The sequence below is a fragment of the Stegostoma tigrinum genome, chromosome 24 (genome assembly GCF_030684315.1).
Source record: "Stegostoma tigrinum isolate sSteTig4 chromosome 24, sSteTig4.hap1, whole genome shotgun sequence".
Classification (NCBI taxonomy): domain Eukaryota; kingdom Metazoa; phylum Chordata; class Chondrichthyes; order Orectolobiformes; family Stegostomatidae; genus Stegostoma; species Stegostoma tigrinum.
The window spans coordinates 42986646-43010994 of NC_081377.1; the positions used below are offsets into that span (position 1 = coordinate 42986646).

Consider the following 24349-nt stretch of genomic DNA (forward strand, 5'->3'; position numbering starts at 1 on the left):
ATAGTGGAGCCTGTGCTGGAGCAGAGAGTAACGAAGGGTAACTTCAAAACTTCTCCCTGAATCTGCACTTGCTCAAACTCATGAACTCATGGGCAGTCACAGAAAAATAAAGACCCTATACATTCCAGGCCAGTATCGGAGAGATAGTAGCTGACACATGATGGGGAGAGACCAGATCAAAATTAAAAAGCTTTATTATGAAACTGTTCTAGTCAGTGTCCTTGGAGATTTCAGCCTTCTCTTGTGTTACTGTTAATCTCAGTTAATTTTGCAGAGCAATGTTCTCATTAATCACTATGATGCAAAGTGTTGCATGGTTAAAAGATAGACTATCACTCCCTGTTCAGATTATATTACAGGCTGACTTCCACTTTGCTTTCGCCTTCAAAAGGACAGTATGAGAATTAATGGAGCCTACAAACTCTGATGAAATATCTATGCTGCGCTGAATACCCTGATACCAAAACATAAACTCACTACAGGATTTATGCCTGCTTTTCAAAAGTAACAAACATCCTGCTGCTAACAGATAATAACATTTATAAACTACTCACTTGCCAAGTTTCAAGTTTGTCGCTCATAATTGGAATTTGTGCTTGTAACCATTGTTATCTCTTGTGAAAGGCAAGTCAATATTTCCAAATAAAAGTAGCGGCCATTGAACTAAGAAACAGGGTCAGAAGTGAACTGTTTTCTCCCTGCAAGCTACTCCTCCCTCCACTGTTTAATAAAAGCAGGATTTTCTTCAACCTCAATTGCATTTTTCTCCTCTCTCTCTTTTTCCCTTCATTCCCCAGCCCTCAGATTCTAAGATGTTAAGAAGTAAGTGAAGGAATAGGCCATTCAGCCCATCAAATCTGCTCCTAATCATGGTCTTTAACTCTACTTATCCATCCACTCTGTATTCCCATTGCTTTCCCAATAGACCACAGATCTGACTGTCGCTGCCTACTTTTCATTCAAAGCTGGAACATTCAAGCTCTCTGGGCTAGACAATTCCAAAGACTCACTATCCTCTGTCTGAGTGAAGAAATTTCTCGTACCTCAATCCTAAATTACTGACCTCTTATCCTGGGTTCTGTGGGTAGATAATTTAACAAATGGTTAGCTAAGGTTTGATGATTCCCCCAAGTGGAAACTTATTGGTTATCCCCTGAGTAAGATATCACTCACTTTGAACAATCAGTTCTAGAAAGAAGCTGCTGGGAATGCTTCTAGTTTTACATTTGGGACTCAAGTCAAGGGGAGGACCAAGCAGAGAACTGAAGGAATTCTAACTCCTGGTTGGTGCAGGTGAATGGAGAGATTTGTTATGGCACTCAGGAAACTGAAGGGTAGCCAGTGGCTGGTGAGCCTTGCTCATTGTGGTTAGAAACAGAAGAATTCCAAAATGATCAAGTACCAGTGCTCGCCTGGTGCTCCTTCGCCCAACAGAGCGATCACATGAAACACCGAGAGTGGAGTTGGCAAACCACAGCAACAAATTCATATCAGTAGGTCTATAATCGATTCAGATGGTAGTGAGCTTTGGGAATTATAGGTCCCATGCCACCCAGTCCCTCCACTGCACACACTGCAGTCAGTCCAGTCCCACAGTCACAGAATTGTTACAGTGCACAAGGCAGCCATTTGGTCCGTTGTGGCGATACTGGCTCTCCAGGCATTATGGCTCAGTGGCCAATTCTCTTGCCTTTTCCCCGTAACTTTGTAATTTGTCTCTATACAAACAATCATCCAACACCCTCATGAATATCTCAACCGAACCTGCCTCCACCTCACTTCCAAGCAGTGCATTCCGTTCTCTAACTACTCGCTGTTTTCTCATCTCACCTTTGCTTCTTTTGCAAAATCATTCACACTAAGGATCCTTTTACAAGTGGGAACGTGTTCTTCTGATTCATTCTGTCCCGACATCTCATCCTTAGGAAATTTTCTATCGAATCCCCTCTTAGCTTTCTTCTCCCCAAGAAAGATATCCCAATCTGTCCTCATTATTGAAGTGTCTCATCCCTGGAACCATTCTTCTCAGCCTCATCTGCTCTCTCTCCAATGGATTCATATTCTTTCTGAAGTGCGACACGTAAAACTGAACACAAGACTCCAGTTGAGGTCTAACAAGTGCCTTATGCAAATTCAGCATAATGTCCTTGGATTTGTGTGTTGCATTAGCTGACCTCTCTACCTGTCCTGCCTCCTTTAATGTCTTGTATACTTATGCACCCAGGTGCCTCTGCTCCTGTACCTCCTTTAGACTGTACCCCTTATTTTGTATCATCGCATCATATTCCTCCTCTCAAAATGAGTCATTTCACAGTTCTCCTCATGGAACTTCATCTACCACCTGTCTGCCTACAATCGACATGCTCACACACCTACCAGATTCTCCACTATCCTTTCCTCAGGTTACAATCCTTCGAATTTCAGACTACTTTCATCACTAGGTTATTAATTCAGATCCTCAGGTAATGGGGAGTCAAGGTTCAAATCCTGTTCATGGTGGAACTTGAATTTAGATCATAGAACCTCTACAGTGTGGAAACAGGCCCTTCAGCCCAACAAGTCCATGCTGACCCTCAGAGCATCCCACTCAGACCCATCCCACTATAAACCACCTAATCTACACATCCCTGAACACTACAGATAATTTAGTATGGCTAATCCACCTAACCTGCACATTTTTGGACTGTGGGGGGAAACCGGAGCACCCGGAGCAAACCCACGCAGACACGGGGAGAATGTGCAATCTCCACACAGACAGTTGCCTGAGGCTGGAATTGAACCCAGGTCCCTGCCGCTGTGAGGCTGCAGTGCTAACTACTGAGCCACCATACCGCCCCAAGTTTATTTATTTAATAATAAACATCTGGAATTAAGAGTCTGATAATGACTCTGAAGTTGTTGCCAATTGTTGGGGTAAAACCCACCTGGTTCACTAATGTCCTTAAGAGAAGGAAACTATTGTCATTATATGATCTGACTGAAATGTGTTTCATTGCCCACAGAAATGCTGTCACCCTATAGCCGTCCTGTGGGCAATGAAGGATGGGTGATAAATGCTGGCCTACCCAGTGACACCCACATCCTGTGAATGAGTTTAAAAACAATTATATAACAGGTACAAGGTAGGGATGTGAGTTTGCTCGCTGAGCTGGAAGGTTCGGTTTCAGATGTTTTGTCACCATTCTAGGTAACATCATCAGTGAGACTCCGACGAAGCGCTGGTGTTATGTCCCGCTTTCTATTTATCGGTTTAGGTTTCCTTGGGTTGGTGATGTCATTTCCTGTTCTTTTTCTCAGAGGATGGTAGATGGGCTCCAAATCAATGTGTTTGTTGATGGAGTTCCGGTTGGAATGCCATGCTTCTAGGAATTCTCGTGCGAGTCTCTGTTTGGTTTGTCCTAGGATGGACGTGTTGTCCCAATCAAAGTGGTGTCCTTCCTCATCTGTATGTAAGGAGACTAGTGATAGTGGGTCGTGTCGTTTTGTGGCTAGTTGATGTTCGTGTATCCTGGTGGCTAGCTTTCTGCCAGTTTGTCTAATGTAGTGTTTGTCACAGTTCTTGCAAGGTATTTTGTAAATGATATTCGTTTTGCTTGTTGTCTGTATAGGGTCTTTTAAGTTCATTAGCTGCTGTTTTAGTGTGTTGGTGGGTTTGTGGGCTACCATGATGCCAAGAGGCCTGAGTAGTCTGGCGGTCATCCTCTGAGAAAAAATACAGGAAATGACATCACCAACCCAAGGAAACCTAAACAGATAAATAGAAAGCAGGACATCACACCAGCGCTTCACCGGAGGCTCACTGATGATGTCACCTAGAATGGTGACGAAATGTCTGAAACCGAACCTTCCAGCTCAGCGAGCAAACTCACATCCAGAACCTCAACCTGAGCTACAAATTTTCTCAAAACTCGCTAGGTACAAGGTATCATTCTCCATTCATACCTTAGAACTACATCTGAGTACACTGAGGGGATTAGTGGCAACACTTCTTTCAATGGGATGTGGGTATTGTCATCTACTCCAGCATTTGTTGCCAACTGTCCTTGAGCTGAATTGTCTTGCTAGGACATTGTGAGCACATTTAAGAGTCAATCCCCTTGCTGTCGGTCTGGAGTCAGGTTGAGGCCAGATAGGGTGGTTATACCCTTCCCTGAGAGGGCATTAGAGAAGCAGATGTCAGTCAGATATAGAAGGGGTGTTTCCCCTGGCTGGTGACTCCAGAACTGGAGGATACAATCTCAGGCTGACTGGATGGAGATGGGGAGGAATTTCTTCCCTCAGATGGTTGCAAATTTTTGGAATTCTCCACCTCAGAGAGCTGTGAAAGCTCAGTTGTTGAGCACATTCAAGGTAGAAATCTATAGATTTCTCACTTTAAGGGGTATAGAGAGAGAAGTGGAAAATGGCATTGGGATGATGCTTCCTTCTATTCCAATTATTGTTAACATGATCGTTATTATTGAGATTCAGTTTATATTCCAGATTTATTAACTAAAACATAAATTTCTCCAGTTCGTGTTTTGGGATTTGAACCCATGTGCCAAGAACATTAGATTGGGCCTCCAAATTATTGGTCTAGGAATGTTATTGCTTGGTCATAAACACCCCTTAAATACGTATGCAACAACAAGTCTTCCAGAAGTGCAGTTGGTCAAACGTTCCAATGGTAACTTTGTGTTTCTACCTGAGAATTTTCCTCAGTGTTGGGGAATTATTTTACAGCCCAGCTATAGACTTTTGACTATGTGCCTATCTATCCCAAACTATTGTTCCAACATTCATGTTGTTTTTCTGTTGTCTCTGTTGCTAACAGTTTGTACATATAAGCATGGGTCAACTGGAGGCAGCAAGGAGATGTCAGGTATGAGGTCAAATACAATACATAGGCAGTGTGCAATTCTCTGAACAGCCAGACAGGTTTCAGCAAACAATGTAGAGCATCACAGTGACTCACACTGCTGCCTCACAGAGCTAGGGACACGGGTTTGATTCCAGCCTTGGGTGACTATTTGGAGTTTGCACACAGTCGAGCCTGTGTGGGTTTCCTCTGGGCGCTCTGATTTCTTCCCACAGTCCAAAGATGTGCAGGTTGGGTGGACTGGCCATGCTGAATTATCCTGTGGTGTGTATGGGTGGAATGATCCTTGGAGGGTTGGTAGAGACTCAATGGGCTGAAATGGCCTCTTTCTGTGCTATAGGCTCGTTTATGAAAAACTGGCCCTTCCAACAGGAAAGGGGTCAACAATAAATTTAGTTGCTTATTTTTTTTCATTCCCTGGTCCCATTCAGGCCGTTGTACAGTTAACAGCTTTGTATGTGGGTAAGTGAATTTTCATGCTCATCATGTCTTTTTAAAACTTGTCCTCTTATCAATTCTCCTGATTATTAATTCTCAAATTAAATTTATGTGATACAGCTCATTTGACAGGTAAGTGTCAGGTAAGGGACAGAACAAGATGCCGGGGAGACAGAAGAAGATGGCAGGGAGAGAGAGAGAGAGAAGGGGGAGGTAGGCAGAAATCAGTAGAGCTGACTCCCTTCTCAGCATGCTGCCTGGGCCTGTTAACGCATGTTACAATCAGGCGTGACAATTATCCCTGTAACTTTTCTTGTAGGAGGAGGCTGTTTGTCAAAAACTCTCATTTCTTTCAGTGCTGCATCTCTTTGATAAGGTTTATCTCCAGCTGCCCAATGGACAATGCAGTCACAGTATCTGTGTCCTTGCTATATCAGCACAATGTTTCCCTGCTGGAACCTGGCCCAATTCAATACATCACACCAACTCCAGCACATTTCTACTCATTCCTGAGCATGTTCCAATAGATTTTGTTCAACCTGTAACTTTCAACTGACCTAAGCAAATCAGGCAGATTGAAATTGCACTTAATCTGTCGATTCACAGTCAATGTTTAGTGGCTGCTTCAAAATTTACAATGTCAGTCTCTTCAGCCAGACTCCCAGGCACCGGAACAATGCACAAAAATATTAGTTTTAGCATGATGGTTTATAGACAGCTAGAGAAATTACATGTTCATAGAGACCTGCCTGGTGATTTTCTTTCATTCACTTGGAAGGAATTTTCCAGCTATTCTTTCCACTTATTGCATGGAAATACACAGGATACATTGCTCAGAAATACAGCCAGATCTATCCAGGGTCGGTGCTCTCAGTCCATTTGAGACACTTCTCATGTTGCCTTACTTATGTCGATGACTATATCTGTCTGTTGCTTCTCCTTCATGCGTTTATCCACAGTACACTTTCATGCATCCTTATCATTCTCCACAAGTAGCGTGGGCGGCTGATTTCCAATGCAGAGCGATGCCAATGATGTGGGTTCATTTCCTGCACCAGCTGATGTTACCATGAAGGGCATCCTTCTCATCCTCTACCTGTTGCCTGAGCCCATAGTGACCCTCCGGTTAAACAGCCCTCCAGTTGTGTTTGCCTCTCTCTCTAACATGAGTGTAGGAATTGGTTATTTTACTTTTACTACTATTCGCCTCAACCTGTCTTGTGGCGTCACGCTCCCCATTTTCCCCAGCCTCTGGTTTATTTTCCGAACAAATGTCTGGTTAATTATCACATATTTCTGGCCTTCAGTTGCACACTTTCCTATCAGCTGAAGCACTCCCGCTCTGTCAAAACCTTATAACATTTTAAAGATGTATCTTACATCACCTTCAGTCTTCAAGTGACCCAGTCTGCCCATCCTTCCTGATTCTTTATATAAAACAGAGCTAAGGTGGAATTTCTTTTCACAGGGTAGTGAATCTGTAGAATTCTTTACCACAGTGGACTGCCCAAGCTTGGTCAATAAGTATATTCAAGGCTGAAGGAGATAGCTTTCTAATCAGTAAGGGAATCAAGGATTCTGTGGAAAAGGCAGGAAAGCTGAACTGAGTGCCATCAGGTCAGCATGATCTCATTGCATGGTATAGCAGGGACAATAGGCTGAATGGCCTGCTTCTCCTCCTATGTCTCATTTGCACATGGGATTTGTGTGTTGCTGGTCGGGCCTGGATTGACTGTCCATCCTTAATTGTCCCTTGAGAAGGTGCTGGTGAGTTGGCTTCTCAAGCTGCTGCAGTCCATGTGATTTGGGATACCCACACAGTGACACAAGGGAGGTAATTCCAGGATTTGACTGAGGATGAAAACTGTCTAAAAGATAATGTCTCCACTGTCCCACAGGACCATGGAGCGGCTCTCTCATTGGACAGAGAGGACATGGTAGTGGCTTTACCCATGGTTCACAAGTGGGGAGGTTGTGTATTTGGTGTTGCAACAGGAATGACCCAGTGACTCCTCCATGTTGAAGCAACTAAATCAGTCCATTTGGGAGCAGATATGAGGAACAGCAGCGTTTCAGGCTGTTCACTTTGCCATCCCAACAACGAAAGGGAAATAAGTTGGATATGTTGGTGTTCCTGACTTCTGCCCAGGGAAAGCATTAACATCTATTATGAAATGAGGTCATTCAGCCCACAATGAAAGAGCGACCAAAAGCCTGATTCCTGATTGAAGAAAAATACTGGAGATCTGAAACAAAAGCAGAGAATATTGGAGAATCTCAACAGGTCTGGCATTAACTGTGGAGAGAGACACAGAGCTAATGTTTCAAGTCCGATATGAGTCTTATTCATAGCACATGAAGAACCGAAAGAAGAGTCACATCAGATTTGAAAATGTAACTGTGTTCCTCACTCTACAGGCACAGCTAGACCTGTTGAGTTTCTTCAGAGTCATATAGCACAGAAACAGGCCCTTCGGTCCAACGAGTCCGTGCCAAACATAATCCCAAACTAAACTAGTCACACTTGCCTGCTCCCAGCCCTTATCCCTCCATATCTTCCCTATTCATGTACTTCCCCAAAAGACATTTGAACATTGTAAGTATACCCACATCCACCACGCAAACCATCCTCTGTGTAAAAAAAGTATTTTTTTATATCTCTCTCCTCTCACCTTAAAAATGTGCTCGCAGTCTTGAAATTCCCATCCTAGGGAAAGGACAACTACCATTAACCCCATATATACCCCTATGATTTCATAAACTTCTATAACATCATCTCTCAACCGCCTACATTCCAGTGAAAAAAACTTCCAGCCTATTCAGACTTTCTTTATAACTCAAACCTTCCAGACCAACCAACATCCTGGTAATATCCATTTGTTTCTGAAGAAGGGTCTAGGTCTGAAACGTCAGCTTTTGTGCTCTTGAGATGCTGCTTGGCCTGCTGTGTTCATCCAGATCTACACCTTGTTACCTAACACCCTGGTAAATCTTATCTGAGCTCTCTCCAGCTTAATAATATACTTCTTATAACTGGGCGAGCAGAACTGGACTCGAGTAAAAGTGATTCCCATTATGTGCTCTTTCCCAGTATCCCTCAAAATCTTCCTCTTCAAGTATTTACCCGATTACATTTTGACGTTTATTCTTCCACTGCTTCTGACAGAGTATCTCAGCTTATAGCTAATTGCATCAAAACATTTCTCCCCTTTCTCCCCATTTGGTCAAATCTCAATTAACGTAAACTATGTGTTATAGGTGTGGTCAGTGACACAAATATCAAAAACGCTCATCATTTTGAAAACCTGCAATAAATATTCCTTTCACCTTTTCAGCTCCAAGGAAAACAGCCCCAATCTCTCCAGTAACTCAGGTCCCTCATCCCCGGGACTGATTCAGTAAATCTCCACTGTATCCTCAGAAAGACCTTGACATTTTTGCTCTGTTGTTTGACACGCCCAGAATTAGATACAAAGATGCAGCTAAAGTCGAGCTAGTGATTTTTAGTGGGTAGAAATATAAGACAAAGAGAGCAGCAAAAGGCCATTCAGCCCATCAAGACTACATTACCATTCAAAACAGATCATGACTGTTCACCTACCTCCATGCTATTTCCTGCCCCACCCATCCGAATATCATCTGTGTTCAGAAATCTGTTCATTTCCATCATGAATCAAATAACTGACCCACCACCATCTCTGGTAAAGAAAATTTCAAAGTTTCACCTTTTAGGTGAAGAAACTATTTATGTTTTTCTCATACTGAATATTGTGCTTTTAATCTGGACAGCAGGTAAAATTATTATCTAAACCCATCATAGCTCCATAATCACAATTGTGACTAGTTAATGACTTAGATATCACAGAATGCTGAAGCGATTTGGGAATTTTATTAAAACAACAATAATGTTTTGGAATGATAAACCCCAGCTTGGTTCAATATCCAAATCTATTCATTCTCTGTCCTGAAAAGCATTGAGAATAAAAACAATCCAGAACTATCAATAGAAGACCACGCAGGGAAGTAATATGGTCAGATTTCAGAGTGGGTCACTGCTTTGCAAAAGAATAGTTCCTATAACAAAAGAAAGTGTCACAGTCAGAGAGAAAAGAAAATATCATTCTGATGCTAGGGAACAAATTTTGAAACAAAATTATTTAAAAGGCACACAGAGTATCTTTCTATCTTTTTTTAAAATCGCAGCATAGGTTACATCAGGTCACTTAAATTCTCTCTCTCTAGATATTGTGTGTGTACAGACACACACACACAGACACATGCACACTAACACACACTCACGTGCGCACGTGCACAAAACACACACACATGCACACACATGCACACCACTCTCACACACGCACACACACAAACATAGATCCTATTCTCTATGCTTTGTTTGTGTCCCGTTACTTATGCAGGAATCCACAGCACAATGTATGTGTACTAGGTCCTCCGTAATTCCAGTCATAGTATGCAACAGTGTAAGGGGCTATACCACCCAACAATCCTGTTCTGGCTCTGCTGTAGAGCTTATTTACATGATCCTGTCTTTCTGGCCTTGTGAGGTTTTTCACTTCAGTTACGTGGCCAATTCCTTGAGGAAAGATGCAGCTGAATCTGCTTCCATCATCCTTTAGGCAGTGTGTTGCTCCTCTTTCCTCTAGCTGGCAAGCTCCCTCAAAGTGAAGGGGATGTTTCACACTGAGTACAGCCTGTGACAAGTAGAATCTTTTGCTGTGGGGGAGACTGTTGAACTGCAGTTGCTGCACTGCCCTGACCAACTAATACTGTCTCTGCTTTTACCCTCCACCACGGGAGAACATTGGTAGGATTTGTAGGTTCGGTTGCATCATGAACATATCTTCCATGCCCATTAAGCCTTGAGGGGGACTTGAACCCAGAACCCCCACGGATGGCGGGGTGGGGGGGGGGGAATTGCACAGTGTACTTCCAACCTTGACATGTTCTACAAATAATATTTTGCTGTTTCACCTTTGACTCTTCAGCCATTCGCCTTTAACCTGTGCCCTCTGCTGTTGCCAAAGAATTTTTACTATTGCTTACTCTACTAAAGTCATTCATGAGTTTGAACATTTTTTATAAGTTTCTTCTTAGTCATCTCTGTTCTAAGAATGAATCAAGTTTCTTCAGTCCCCGCAGAACTGAGGTCCCTCAACCCAGCTCTGTTCCTACAAATCTATCGTGCGTCTTCTTTAAAGCATTGACATCCCACAATCTAATCATTGCAAAAAGAGTTGATGCTTTTCATATCCTTCTCTACATTACTCTAGCCCTCTGGATAGTTGTCATTAACTCCTATCTTAGTCTTACTTTCATTATACGGGTCAGCTCTATGATGTTAAAGTAAATGGGGTCAGTTGACTACATGGCTGGCTTGCGATGCAAAGTGATGCCAACAAAGTAGGTTCAATTCCCACCTCGGCTGAGGTTACCTCTCCTTCTCAACCTTTCCCCTCACCTGAGGTATGGTGATCTCTAATCAGAGACAGCCCTGTGGTCCAATAGGGCTATGGTGAAATTACCTTTATGAAATTAGTTTAAATAAACAATGCAACTTCTCTAAACACAATGCTCATTAGGATACGCAGCAGTTCTATTCTAGCACTGCTCGAAGTTGTTCCGTTTTCTTGTGTCCCAGCCTTTCTTGGTTGGACCTTTAGCGATTTTGAGTCCAATAGCTTGGATCGGCCCCTTGAGTCCTTTCTTAAAACCCAACTGTTTGGCCAATCGCTTGGTCAGTGCTCTGAATTTTTTTTTCTAAGTTTAATGTCCATTCTTCCTGATAACAATGTGAGGGGGGGGGGTTTATAAGTTAATGCTAAAACACGAAGGATGTTACATACAACACACATACAGGCAAACCACGGGCCATGGTCATACTGGACAGGTCAGGTCCCTGAGTGAAACCTGGCTTCATATGTTTTCTTTTAATTTAGTGATTATTCAATGAAATATATTCACACAACACTGCAAATTTTTTTCGAACAACAGGACATAAATTTACAGTTGGTTCTGTTATAATGTGCTTTCCAGCAACGGGGAATTGGTGATAATGTAACTGATAAATAGGGGAATGCTATTTCCAAAACGCCAACTTGTGTTGGCTATAACCCGGTTCTATCGGTGCACAGAAGAGCATGTGTCAACATCAATCAGTTTCCTCAATTTCTCTGCCCTTCTCACCAAATCCAACCTATCTCTCTCCAAACTGACTGCACACTGTGCTCTCAGATCTAACATATTATTAAGCCTGCTGATTAGGGTGGTGCTGTTGTAGTCTGGTGTACTGACCTCCACGGTGCAGAGGCTGAGTGCCAGCTCTCAGATACCTCCTCCTACCTTCCCCTGGACCATGAACCCACCATGAAACATCAGGTCATTCTATCTGCTACAGTTACAGATTTCATTTCATCTGGTGATCTTCCCCCCGTACTTCCAAGCTGATAGTCACCCAGCCCCACACAGCTTGCTTCTACCTCCTCCCAAAAATCCACAAACAGGGCTGTCCAGGCAGACCCATTGTTTCAGCCTGCTCCTGCCCCACAGAACTCATCTCTTCCTACCTTGACTCGGTTTCCTCCCCCCAGTCCAATTCCTACCCACATACATCTGTGATTCATCTGACGTCTTACACCAGTTTCAAAACTTCCAGTTTGCTGGTTCCAGCCTCCTCCTCTTTATCATGGATGTGCAATCCATTTACATGGCCATTCCCCACTGGCAGGGTCTTCAGATTCTCTGCATCTTCCAGGAGCAAAGATCTGAACCATTCTCACCCACCACCACCCTCCTCCGCTTGGCCAAGCTCGTCCTCACACTCAACAACTTCTCTTTCAGCTCCTCACATTTTCTTCAGGTCAGAGGGGTTGTCATGGCTATCTGCATGGGCCCTAGTTATGTCTGTCTCTTCGTGGGGTATGTGGAACATTCCTTGTTCCAGTCCTATTCCGAACCCCACCCACAACTCTTTCTCCAATACATCGATGATATCATCGGTGCTGCTTCCCTGTCTCGTCTGGAATTGGAAAACTTCATCAATTTCACCTCCAATTTCCACCCTGCCCTCACTTCCACTGGTCTATCTCTGACTCCTCCCTTCCCTTCCTTGACATTTCTGTTTCCATTTCTGGGGATAGACTGGCCACTAATATCCATTACAAACCCAACGACTCCCACAGCTACCTGTTCTATGTATCCTCACACCCTGCTTCCTGAAAAGACTCCAACCCATTCTCTCAGTTCCTCCATCTCTATTCTATAGGTTTGGATGAGGCCAATTTCAATAATGGAGCCTTCGAAATGATCACCTTCCTCCTCAATCGAAGATTCCCCAGCTCCATGGTCAACAGGGCCCTCAACCAGGTTCAACCCATCTCCCAGACTTCCGCCCTCACCCCTTCTCTTCCCTCCCACCACAGCAATAGGGTTCCCTTGTCCTTACCTATCATCCCGCCAGCATCCACATCCAGATAATCAGGTGCCATTTCTTCCACCTCCAGCGAGATGCTACCACCAGACACATATTCCCCTCCCCTCCCTTGTCCAACATCCACAGGCACAGTCCCCTTCAGGTCACCCTGGTTCACATGTCCCTCACCCCCAACACCCCCCCACAGCCCTACGGCACCTTCCCCTGTAACCGGCAAAGGAGCAACACCTGACCATTTACCTCCTCCCTCCCCAGTATCTAAGGGCCCAAACATACCTTCCAGGTGAAGCAACACTTCACCTGCACTTCCCAGAATCTAGTCTACTGCATTCGCTGCTCACAATGTGGCCTCCTCTACACTGGGGAAACGAAGCGTAGACTGAGTGGCCACTTTGCAGAACATTAACGTTCTGCTCACAAAAAAGACCCTGAACTACCTGTTGCCTGCCACTTTAATGCACCACCCTGCTCCCTAACCAACATCTCTGACTCTGGCTTGCTGCAGTGTTCTAGCGAAGCTCAATGCAAGCTGGAAGGACAACACCTCATTTACTGCTTGGGCACCCTGCAGCCCTCTGGACTCAATACCGAGTTCAATAATTTTAGGGCCTAAACTCTCCCATGTCCCAGCCCCTACCCCACAAACCAGGCCTTGCTACCACACAGCCTGCCATTACACTCCCCCTGTTGTTAGTCACTAACAGTCCCCATTAACAACTATTCACCCTCCCAGCCTGATCGATATTAACTCTTTGTCTGTCCAACTGCTCATCTCTCTCTTTCGGCTCTATCCTATCATTTACTCCCTAGCCCCTCCCCTCCCCTTTTTTCTGTATATAAACCAACATTTTCCCAGCCACCATCAGTTCTGAGGAAGGGTCACTGGACCTGAAACGTTGACTCAGTTTTTTCCTTCACTGGTGCAGCCAGGCCTGCTGAGCTTTTCCAGCAATTTTGTTTTGATTCCTGATTTACTTTTGGGTTTTATATCGTTAACATCAGATGATCGTTGCGCACGCTTTGTCATGAAGCGTTTTCTGTGAGAGATACAGTACTCCGTGATTTTCGGGATTTCTTTTGCAAATTATGCCGTGTTACTGACAAAAATGTGAAGACAAAGTGACAAGAATGTTAGCTAGGAGTGTCTTGGCAATAATATTGCGGGTAGTGAATGTAAAAGAAAAGCTATAACACTGGAGGAGAAGATAGATGTTATAAAGCGTTTTGAATATAGTGAGAGATCATGTGATATAGTTTGCATAACAAGAATAGAGGAGTCTATCTTACACACCAACAGATACAATGCAGAGAAGATTAAAGCAAGCTGTATTGCTGGAATAAGTCTGAGAGCTAGCAAATCTGAGAGGTCATGGACAAAGGAACTTGAGGGGATGAAGCAGTTTCTAAATGTGTGGATAGAAGATCAAACGAAACAGTGATCTGGGACCAACTTTCTTGCCATAAAAGAGAAAACCTTATCAATTTGTGAAGATTTAACAGAAATCACTGAAAAACCTGCAGATGTGCCTGCCTTCAGTGCTAGCAGTGGTTGGTTTGCTGCTTTTAAGAACCTTTATGCTTTTCATAATGTCAGAGGAGTTCCCAAGAACCAAAGAGCAACGTACTGATCTTGCAAAGTAAGTTGGATTTGAAGATGTGGAGAGTGAGGATGCTGAAGAGCTGCTTCAGTCCCACTATGAAGACCTCTCTACAGCTGATCTACAAAAACTTATGGCTGAAGGGAAAGTGGAAGCTGGAGATGAAGTCCAGGATGCAGCACCATGAGAGCTTTTTACTTCTGTTTTGTCTTCTATCCTGAGGGAAATTGAGAAGCAGTCGCAGCTCGTATTGGACAATGATTATTGTGCAGAACACAGCAGGGTAGCAGGTTGTGGAATAAGATCTTCCTCATGAAAGAAGAAAAAGGCCAAAGCAGTAAAAGCTGGTTGTCCTAATTAAGCCAACCCTCAAGTAACAGTAAGAACACAATGAACAGCCGCCCACATCTGGATTAATTATTTTCACCCTAACCCTGCAACCACAAATGCACCTGATGGTGATGATGATGATAATGGTGATGATGACCCTCAGCCCCTGTATTAACAATACAGCAACCTCAAAACCTCCTCCCCAAGTTTTCTTGACATTTTTTGAGGTATGATATTAGATTAGATTAGATTCCCTACAGTGTGGAAACAGGCCCTTCAGCCCAACAAGTCCACACTGCCCTTTGAAGGACCCCACCCAGACTCATCCCCCTATAACCCACACACCCCTGAACACTACGGGCAATTTAGCAAGGCCAATCCACCTAACCTGCACATCTTTGGACTGTGGGAGGAAACCGGAGCACCCGGAGGAAACCCACGCAGACACGGGGAGAATGTGCAAACTCCATACAGACAGTCACCCGAAGCTGGAATCGAACCCAGGTCCCTGGTGCTGTGAGGCTGCAGTGCTAACCACTGAGCCACCGTGCCACCCCTAAGTTTACTTTAATATTATTATTAGACGTTAATTAAACATTTATTCAAACGGTGCTGTCCTTTGTGTTAGGTTTTCAAGTGATTTTGAGTGGCATTTTTTGGTGGTCTGCCCCAACCCTGTTTTTCCTATAGGTCCCATGATTTCTATTGCATGATTTTTTATAATGCAATGTTGTGCAGGAACTGTATTACACAAAGGGCATTCAAAAATCAAGTGATGTGGAAGGCAGTTTAGAAAGATCTTAACACAAATGTCAAACCAAGTTTCAACCTGCTTCCCAACTCTATCCATTAAGTCCAAATAAATGATTTTCCAAACTCAAGTTTTTACTTAAATGACTTCTTTCAGTTTCTTCCCTGTGGTCTATGGGTACAATTTTATGATTCCTGTCCAGGTTTACAAATATAAATGTTTGACAATTCTGAAGGCTTAAACGTTCAGTTTGGACAAAGTGAAGACTTTGATATAAACGCTCGAGGCTTGGAAACTCCCCAGGCTAGAATTTTTTTTTGCTGAAGTAGCTGGTTCCCCTGAATTAAACTCTGTTCTCCTTCTGCCTAAATGTTGAGCTCTTTCCTACATTTTTTTTCTCACTAACAATCTAAGGCACTTCACCGCAATCGTGTGTTTTCTTGGATTCAGGTAACAGTGCAAATGCATTTCAGACCCATCTGCGACTCATTTTGAAATAAATCAAATTCCAAAATTGATGAAAGACACTTTACCCCACTCATCCATCTTTAATTTTTCTTTTCTAAAACTCTGCCATGGTCTTTCCAGACCATAGGGCTGCTCTCTCATTAGAGAGAGACTACTGGTGATGATCTAACCTGAGGGTCACCCCATCTCAGGTGAGGGGAGAGGTTGAGAAAGAGAGTCTTTCACAGTAACCTCAGCTGGTGTGGGAATTGAACCCACACTGCTGGTATCACTCTGCATTATAGACCAGCCATGCGGCCAACTGAGTGAATGATCCCCCTTTTCCTTTCAATATTTCAGGGCTGAAATTTTAAATAGAAACGTTTTCAGACAACCTCCACCACAGATACTGCTAAGTTTCTCCAGTGCTTCATTCTTATTTCACATCTCTGGCATCCAAAGCTTTTTTTCTTTTATTGCATAAATTTTTAGAGTGCATGTGCTAGATTTAGACAATGAAAGGGTGATATAAAGTTTCTAAGATATCAAGAGGAACATACAGGGCAGATGTAGAGAAACTACTTCTATTGCTTTTGAAGTCTAAGGCTAGGGAATAAAAAAAAGACTCTTTAGGATTGAAATTAGGAAACATCCAAAAAAAAATGGTTGCAGAAATATGCAATGTTCTTCCAAGCAGAGCCATTGACACCAGGTCAGTTATTAAATCAGAGACTGATTAATGTTGACTGAGCTAATAAATCATTTGGGTCGAGTTAGGTTGGAATTCAACCATAATCTCATTGAATGTCAATAGAACAGGTTCATGACTAATTGACCTCCTCCCATTCCCATGTTCTTACCTGCCATTTCCAAATTCATTGTGACCACCCCTTATTTGCTCATACCTTTCCCAATGCTCACTAATTCAAACCTGTTTTACAGAGTTTAGACATTTTCATGGGGCAGCAGGAAATAAATTATGACAGTTATCATGATCCATATCCTTCGTCATGATTCCTTTTATAAATATACTCAGCCATTTCCTGCAAAAGTCCATCTTTGATCAGGAACATTCAAAGCCACAGCACCCTACAATAATGTGTGCTGTTGACTATGACTGGGCTGTATAAGTTTTGGACCATTCCCTCTGAAGTAAACTTCCATTACAACTTGCAATATGAGAAGAGGATACTTTATTCTAATGTGGTTCAGGTAAACCAGGGCCCAAGGTATTCAACTACAGGAGGAATGTGTTTGTGTTGACAAGGATGCAGATGAGATTTACCAGGATATTGCCTAGACTGGAGGGTTTGCTACAAAGAGAGGTTGAACAGATTTGGGGTGGTTTTCATTGGAACAGAGGAGACCAAGAGTGGACATGATTGATATATATTAAATTATAAAGTACATACAAAGGGTAGATAAAACTTTGACCCCTTATGACCACTGGCAGAAGTTTATGGTAAGAGGTTTAGAACGGATGGAAGGACTTCTTTTCCCTCCCCTCCCACTTGTGAGCGCATTGGGAATCTCGAGCTCACTGGCTGCAAGACGCAAAAACCCTTATAACGTTTAATATGCCTTTAGATGTTAGTTTGTGATGCCGAGGCATGCAAGGCCATGGGCCAAGAGTTAGGAAATAGGATTTGAAAATTTTGACAGCTGTAGACCTCTGTGATTTATAGAACACATACTCCATGTCCACAACTTAAGGACTTTAAAAGAATAACTTATGCGTGTACGAAAAATACAGTTGGCAAACTGGGTAATGGCGTCTGCTCGGCATCAATTTACATAGCAGGTTTGGATTTAAACAGCATCCTATGTTTTGAAGGACTTTCTTGGTCAGAATAGGAATGTGGAAAATAGGAGATTGTCAGGCAGCATACAGCTCACAAAGGTACAGGAAGTGCTGAGAAGTTGATAAACGTGTTCACATGGTAGACACTGTAGGTCACTGACTTGGCCCTCCCCTCTGGGTCCTGCCCTGTGGCAGAACCCAGCACACATTCCCAGTTTGGAAACTGTTCACAGTTCTCCATTCAGTGACACCTATAATTCACACAACAGCTTTAAGCAACCCAGATTATCTGAAGCATAGAGTGAATAGGCTTTCACAATTTTATACTGCACAAAGACAAACACTGAAAGGCCAAAACCAGGCCATCCTGTGCATATGCAGATAAAGAAGCAACATCCTGGAATACGGAGGAGACAATGGAAAAACAGGGAAACGCCAACATAAGTGAACACCCACATCCTGAGCTCACTGACCTACAAAGGTTCCTGGTTAGGAAACACCTCGATTTTAAAACTCTCATCCCAATTTTCAAGTCCCTCATGACTCTGTCTTTCCCTATCTCAAGCAGGGATATGGAAACTAGGACGGGCATTTTAAAATAGCGATCATCGCCTCCAGTCCCACAACTCTTATCTACATCCTCTAATTCTGACCTCTCGCCCATTCCACATTCAATGACATTTTTGGATTTTCATGCCTGTGTCCGCCTCAAACATCCACTTGAGATCCCCAAACCAAAACCCTTCTCCTTCCCCTCAGGCAATTTTTAATTCCTACATCAAAAATGCTGTCTGTACTCTTCAGATTTCTAGCATCTGCAGTATTTTGTTTTCAGAATCTTATAAACCTACCTAATCAAACATCTGGCTATTCCCTCAATTTCTCTCCACATTGGTCAATATCACATCACACTCTTAACAGATACAATGGGGCATTCACTCATGCTGCTATATCAATGAAAGCTCCTGACCCACAATTACAGTATTTTAAGGATGCTAGTATTGGGTCCTGTGGAACTGTATTAATACCAACTAGAAATAACTCAAAGTGCATTAGCATGGCTGGGCTGAGGAATGAGGTCAACTGAGAATGTCAGTTGCTAAACCATGTAAAAAGGCCATTCAGACCAACATACCTGCACAAGTTCTATTACCAAGCGTCAGTCTCCTCCTTTTTCCTCTGCCACCTCATATGCCTACAGAACCATTTCTATCCAAACAGTCAACTAGTACCTTCTTGAATGCCTCTACCACATTACCAGGCAGTGAGTGCACTCCAGGCCCTACTCACCAAATGATAAAAGTTTCTTTGCAATAGAACTCCTGCTTTTTTTTTTGCACATCCCTTTAAATCTATGCCCTCTACACAGGAACAGACCCTTCAGTCCAACTTCCTGTGCCAACTGGGTTTTCTAAGCTGTGCTCATCGCATTCGCCTGCATTTGGTCCATATCCTTCTGAACCTTTCCTGTCCAACTATCTGTCCAAAAGTCTTTCATTGTATCTGTAACTGCCTCTACCATTGCCTCTGGCAGCTTGTTCCATATACACACCACCCGTAGGGAGAAAAAGTTGTCCTTTAGCTCCCTTTTGAATCTTTCTCCTCACATTTTAAACATATCCTGTCTAGTTTGGGACTCCTCTAACCTGGGGGAAAAGACCTTTGCTATTTATCTTGTGGTGGAGGCAGGTTCAGTTGAGACATTCAAGAGGGATTTGGATGGTTACTTGGGTAGAAATTATGTGCAGGGGTATATGGGTGGGAAAGGGGAGACTGGCACCGTGTAATGGAACCAGTATAAATGCAATGGACTAAATTACCTCCTCACATGCCACAGCAATTGAGATTCTCAGCTGACCTCTCATTCCCCTCACAATTTTATGAACCTCTTAAAATTAACATCCCTCAGCCTTCGAAGCTACAGCAGGAGAAGGAAAAAAAGTTTCAGCCTCTCTTTAATAACTCAAGCCTTCCAGTTTCAGTAACATCCTTGTAAAATCTTTTTTGAATCCTTTCCAGTTTAATAATATCCTTCCAAAGCAGGGCAAACAGAATGGAGGTCAGCACTCCAAACATATCTTGTACAGCCATAATGTGACACCCCAACTCCTGTACTCAATGTTCTGACCCAGGAAGGCAAGCATGCCACACGCCATCTTCACATCCTTTGGTACACCACGTAAGGAACCATGTATCTGCACCCAAGATCTGTTTGAGTGCACGTCCCATGGTCCTACAATCAACTGGAAACCTACACAATTCCTACAGAGCCAGACAACAAATGCAGGAATATTTCCCTTGGGCTGTCTAAAACCTGGGGACAGTGTGAGCATAAGGAATAGGCCATTTTGGATGGAGAGAAGCAATTTCCTTACTGAGGATAGTGAATCCCTGGAATTCTCTAATCTCAGAGGGTTTGGGGGCTCAGATTTTGAGTACATTCGAGACAGAAAGGTAGACTTATAGATAAAAAGAAAGTTATCTTTGGATATGGAAAAACAACATCTTTGGGAGCATGTGGAAAAAAAATGGTGCCGTGGTGAGTCAACCTTGATCTTACTGAATGGGAGAGCAAGCTCGCGGGCACCCCTCAAAAGCAGAAACAGTTGGAAATGACTAGTGGTGGTTCAAACCAGAGCTTGTTTTAAGATAACCAAGATCAATTTGCACCAGTAGCAGATATTTCTCCCATGTCTGTAATCCAACAAACCACCCCCCCACCCCACCAGCCCCATCCCTGACCCTATCCCCTCTTGTTATGACATGGCCTGCTATGCTAACCACCCACTGTTGCCACTAATAGTCCCCATTAGTAACCATTCTCAGAGGCTGATTGTTATCCATTCCTTTATCCAACTGTTCTTCTCTATGGGCTCTATCTCCAACTATAATTTAGTCCTTTCCCCTTCCCCTACCCTACCTTCTACCTTAAACCAACATTTTCCTACTGACCAACAGTGCTGAGGAAGGGTCACTGGACCTGAAACATTAATTCTGATCTCCCTCCACAGACCTGCTGAGCTTTTCCAGTAATCTGTTTTTGTTTCAGATTTCCAGCATCTGCAATTTTGTGGGTTTTTAAAAAAAAAAAAAATTTCCAAGTTTTACTGGCTCTTCTCGCTGCTCCTAGGAGGCTTATATTAAAAATCAAACTCTGATTGTCCAGTTCAACAGACAAATCTTGAAACAAATCATTCTGACAGGGCATGGTGACACAGAGGCTTCTGAATGAGATTTGTTTTTGTAGAAACTGGCTGCCTATGTTCATTGACATTAAAAAAAAGTGACAACACTTGGCCACAAAACAAATCTGGCATTTCTTGAGGATGCATAAATACAAACTTATTTCTAAGTCAATAATCCAAAAATATTCAGTGTAAGAAAAACAGGCATTTTGTAAAAAGTATCTTTATTTTCAGAATTCAAGTCAAAAGTGGTTTACAACTTCTAAAACTCCCACAAAACTCCCAAGATGAAATTAAGTCAGTCAATAAACAGCTTAGTAAGTTCAACATAGGTTTCTGAAGTCTGTTACATTTTCTCTCAAGTCCTGCTTGTAGATTGGAAGCCAGCAGAAAAATATAACCCAGATCAGTCACCCATGGACAGAATCAAGCTATGTTTAGCTTCCACAAATGCAACATGCCCATTGACACAAATCCAAGAGAATTGCCTGTAAAATTTGTTGCAAGCTTCTAGCTGTTTTTAAATTCTCGCAAATCTAAATGTTATACCTCTGGAGGTCAAAACCAGCATAAAACTGAACGAGGGGAAAGAAGAGTTAAATATGCTGTAGAGTTTGAGGGACAGCAAGGAAATGGAAATCAGCAATGCATCAGTTAACTTTGCTGCCCATTATAAACTAAAATAGTTCAGTGCATCAGTGCAGAGGATGTCTCAAATGTAGACATTTCCAAAAATTGATTTTGCCTGTATCTTACTTAGGAAGTCTAATATCTGAGAAACTAGGGAGTGTATTAAAGCTCAGTGCATTCTCAGACACTACCTACAAAACATATTCAATGCTATGTCACAAATAGGCATCAACCCTTGTTGACTTTAAAAGGATTCTTTTTTAAAAAACAGAAGTACAACGACTTTCACGCGATTAGGAACATCTAAATAGCTATTCCAGCGTGTTCGGAAATTGGTACTTGCTCATTTGACCTTGTTATTGCAAAAAAGTAGTTTATTGAAATTGCACAGATGATTCTTTTTACACTGAACATACTGTCATTACTTTTATCCTTTGGACTGTGCTGTGTTTTATTTGAAAACCCAACCCTATGGCTAAGGAAATGAGTGCATGATCATCCCAATCCAGAATTCAGGCAGGCTGTTTGACTAACAGGCCATAAACAGGCACAAACCAGACATCTGTATTCATTCTACCTTCCCCTTTCCTCCAATGATGCTGCTGAAACTGAGGCTTCACAGGAAACCTTTGAACAAATTCACACAACTGCAATGGGTTACTGGGCAAGCTAATAATTTTAGTGTTCAATCACTGGTGTATAAATACTCACCAACAAAGTACATATTTGAAACATGGCGCATTATTTCAAACCACCCAGTTTGTCAGGCATCATTTTCCCCCACTATTTAAATAACTTCCCACCATATAAAATAAAGCCAGGTGTTAATGTTGCAGAATACTTCTACGTAAACTGGTGACTCCACACTTAAGGACATCAGGTGGTAACTTCACTGTACAAGTTAGGTCTCTGCATCAGTCACTTGCCCACTGCATTCTGCCAGGGAATCCTCTAATGTTATGGATAATGTAAGCGGCATTGCATTTACAAATGATTATAGCTTCATTTCAAAAGACCAAGAACAAACTCACTGAGCAAACAAAACACAGTTGAGTGCTGGATTTATCTGCTCTGCAAAGAAACCAGTATATTTCAGGGGCAAAAAAAACTTTGCTCAGATGTGATGCTGAATAAAGATTCTCTCCCACTACTGTACAGAACTTTGTTACAAGAAAAAGGTATCACATCTTATATTGGTGTTGGCTCGCAGGAAATAAATTCTACACATTACAAAAAAAATGGTAATTCTAGTTTATCAACGTGTAAAAACATTAACAGCAGAAAAACTGTTTAGTGCAGTAACAAAATGCATCCGGATGCTTAGAAAATGCTTTGTGCAAAAATCATGAACAAAAAGTACATTTCACAGAGGAAGGCATGTGCAAATCAAGGCATCAACAATTCTTTACAAGGATGTGTATTTTGCAAAATATTGACTTTTTTTTAAACTCAACCTTTTGGAGCACTAATAATCATTGACTAAAAAGGAACCTGCTACACTGAATCCAAGAAAAATGTATTTCAACACCACAGGTTTATCATGGGTGACCATGTAACAGCATCATATTTACCGAATTTCATTGCTGCTGTTAAAAACGTCACCACTGGTGACACTTTCTACACGATCATAATAATAGCAGGGCAATGAAAAGATTTAAATGCTGCAAGAAATATGTTTTTGCAAATTTGTTCCTGTTTAAATGTGTTTCCTGGGCTATACAACAGCTTTGTTTCAATAATCCTGCAAAACAGCCATCCAATTTAAGGGTTTAGGGAAAATACTTAAAACCGGACTAATGGTTCCTTGAAGAGAATTTCAAACTTGGCATTCATTTTCCCCCCCGCAAAGGTAAACAGCCCATTCCAAAATGAAAACATGCCGAAAGTGAACATTCTAGTCTAAAGTCACCTTTGGTAATGTACTGTAAGACCAGTGTATGACAGATGATACCATGCAAAACAAAAGCTCAGTAAAGAAAAATCGATTTGTGACAACATAAATAAATACGAGATCAGTGAGAAGTGTCAACATACACACATACAACAGTCTGTGCTGTGACAGCGCAGCCAGGTTCACAGTTTAAATTTAATACAATACATTCAAGCTTTTACTTCTCTAGCATTAACACCCATGAGGTGCAAATAGAATATTTATATGCATCTGGTTTAAACTCAACGTTTCAAACCTTTCTCCAAAATTCACCATGTAGTGAACACAGCAAAAGGAATACTGAAATTCTTCCCCCAAAAAAAAAACCACATTTGTAAATTTTACTCTAAAAAGATCGAATGTCAAATATCAAGAATCTGTTGATTGCACACTGCTGCTCACTTCAGGTGAAGGTGGTCAATAGATGCTTTCGAATGGGGCCAGTCCTGAAAGTGTTGACGGAATCATGTCATGTAGCGTGTGATAGCCCTCAATGCATACAGGAGTGCAGCTTGCATTCTGGCTTCAAGAAGGAGCAGGTTTATATGCACCTAAAATTAGGGAAAGAAATGGTCTTAAAAAATGGCTTCCATTGTGACATTTGCAAAAGAATTAGAGGACAGAAATACAGGTGAAATATTCCACTGCTTTCAAAACAAAAGAGAGAAAAAATATACAAAAGGAAATAAAAATAAGTAGAAGGGAACAATCAGACGCACTAAACCCTGGGGCTCTCTTACTTTTAAAGAGTCCAGTTGTGGGGCCGTAATAAAGTCTATCACTAACTCTCATCTGTAAAGCACAGGGGTAGATTCAAAATGCTTGACGACAGGTTTTGTTAAACCATGCCATTTTTCATTAAGTCTCTTAGATTTAGCATCAGACAATGGGACAATTTTGCATAATTATTGATGTTCTACCTAGCCTTGCA

The 24349-nt window shown here is 42.3% G+C and overlaps 1 protein-coding gene across 3 annotated transcripts in view; it reads right to left on the bottom strand.

Annotated features, from left to right (window-relative positions):
* Positions 1–21065: 21065 nt before the first annotated feature.
* The window catches only part of LOC125464981 (sestrin-1-like), a 77272-nt gene continuing 73988 nt past the window's right edge, over positions 21066–24349 (bottom strand). For all 3 annotated transcript variants that reach the window (XM_048557985.2, XM_048557984.2, XM_048557986.2), the window contains exon 10: positions 21066–23969. In XM_048557985.2, coding sequence (XP_048413942.1) covers positions 23883–23969 — 87 coding nt within the window. In that variant the 3' untranslated portion in view covers positions 21066–23882. The remainder of the gene's footprint in view (positions 23970–24349) is intronic.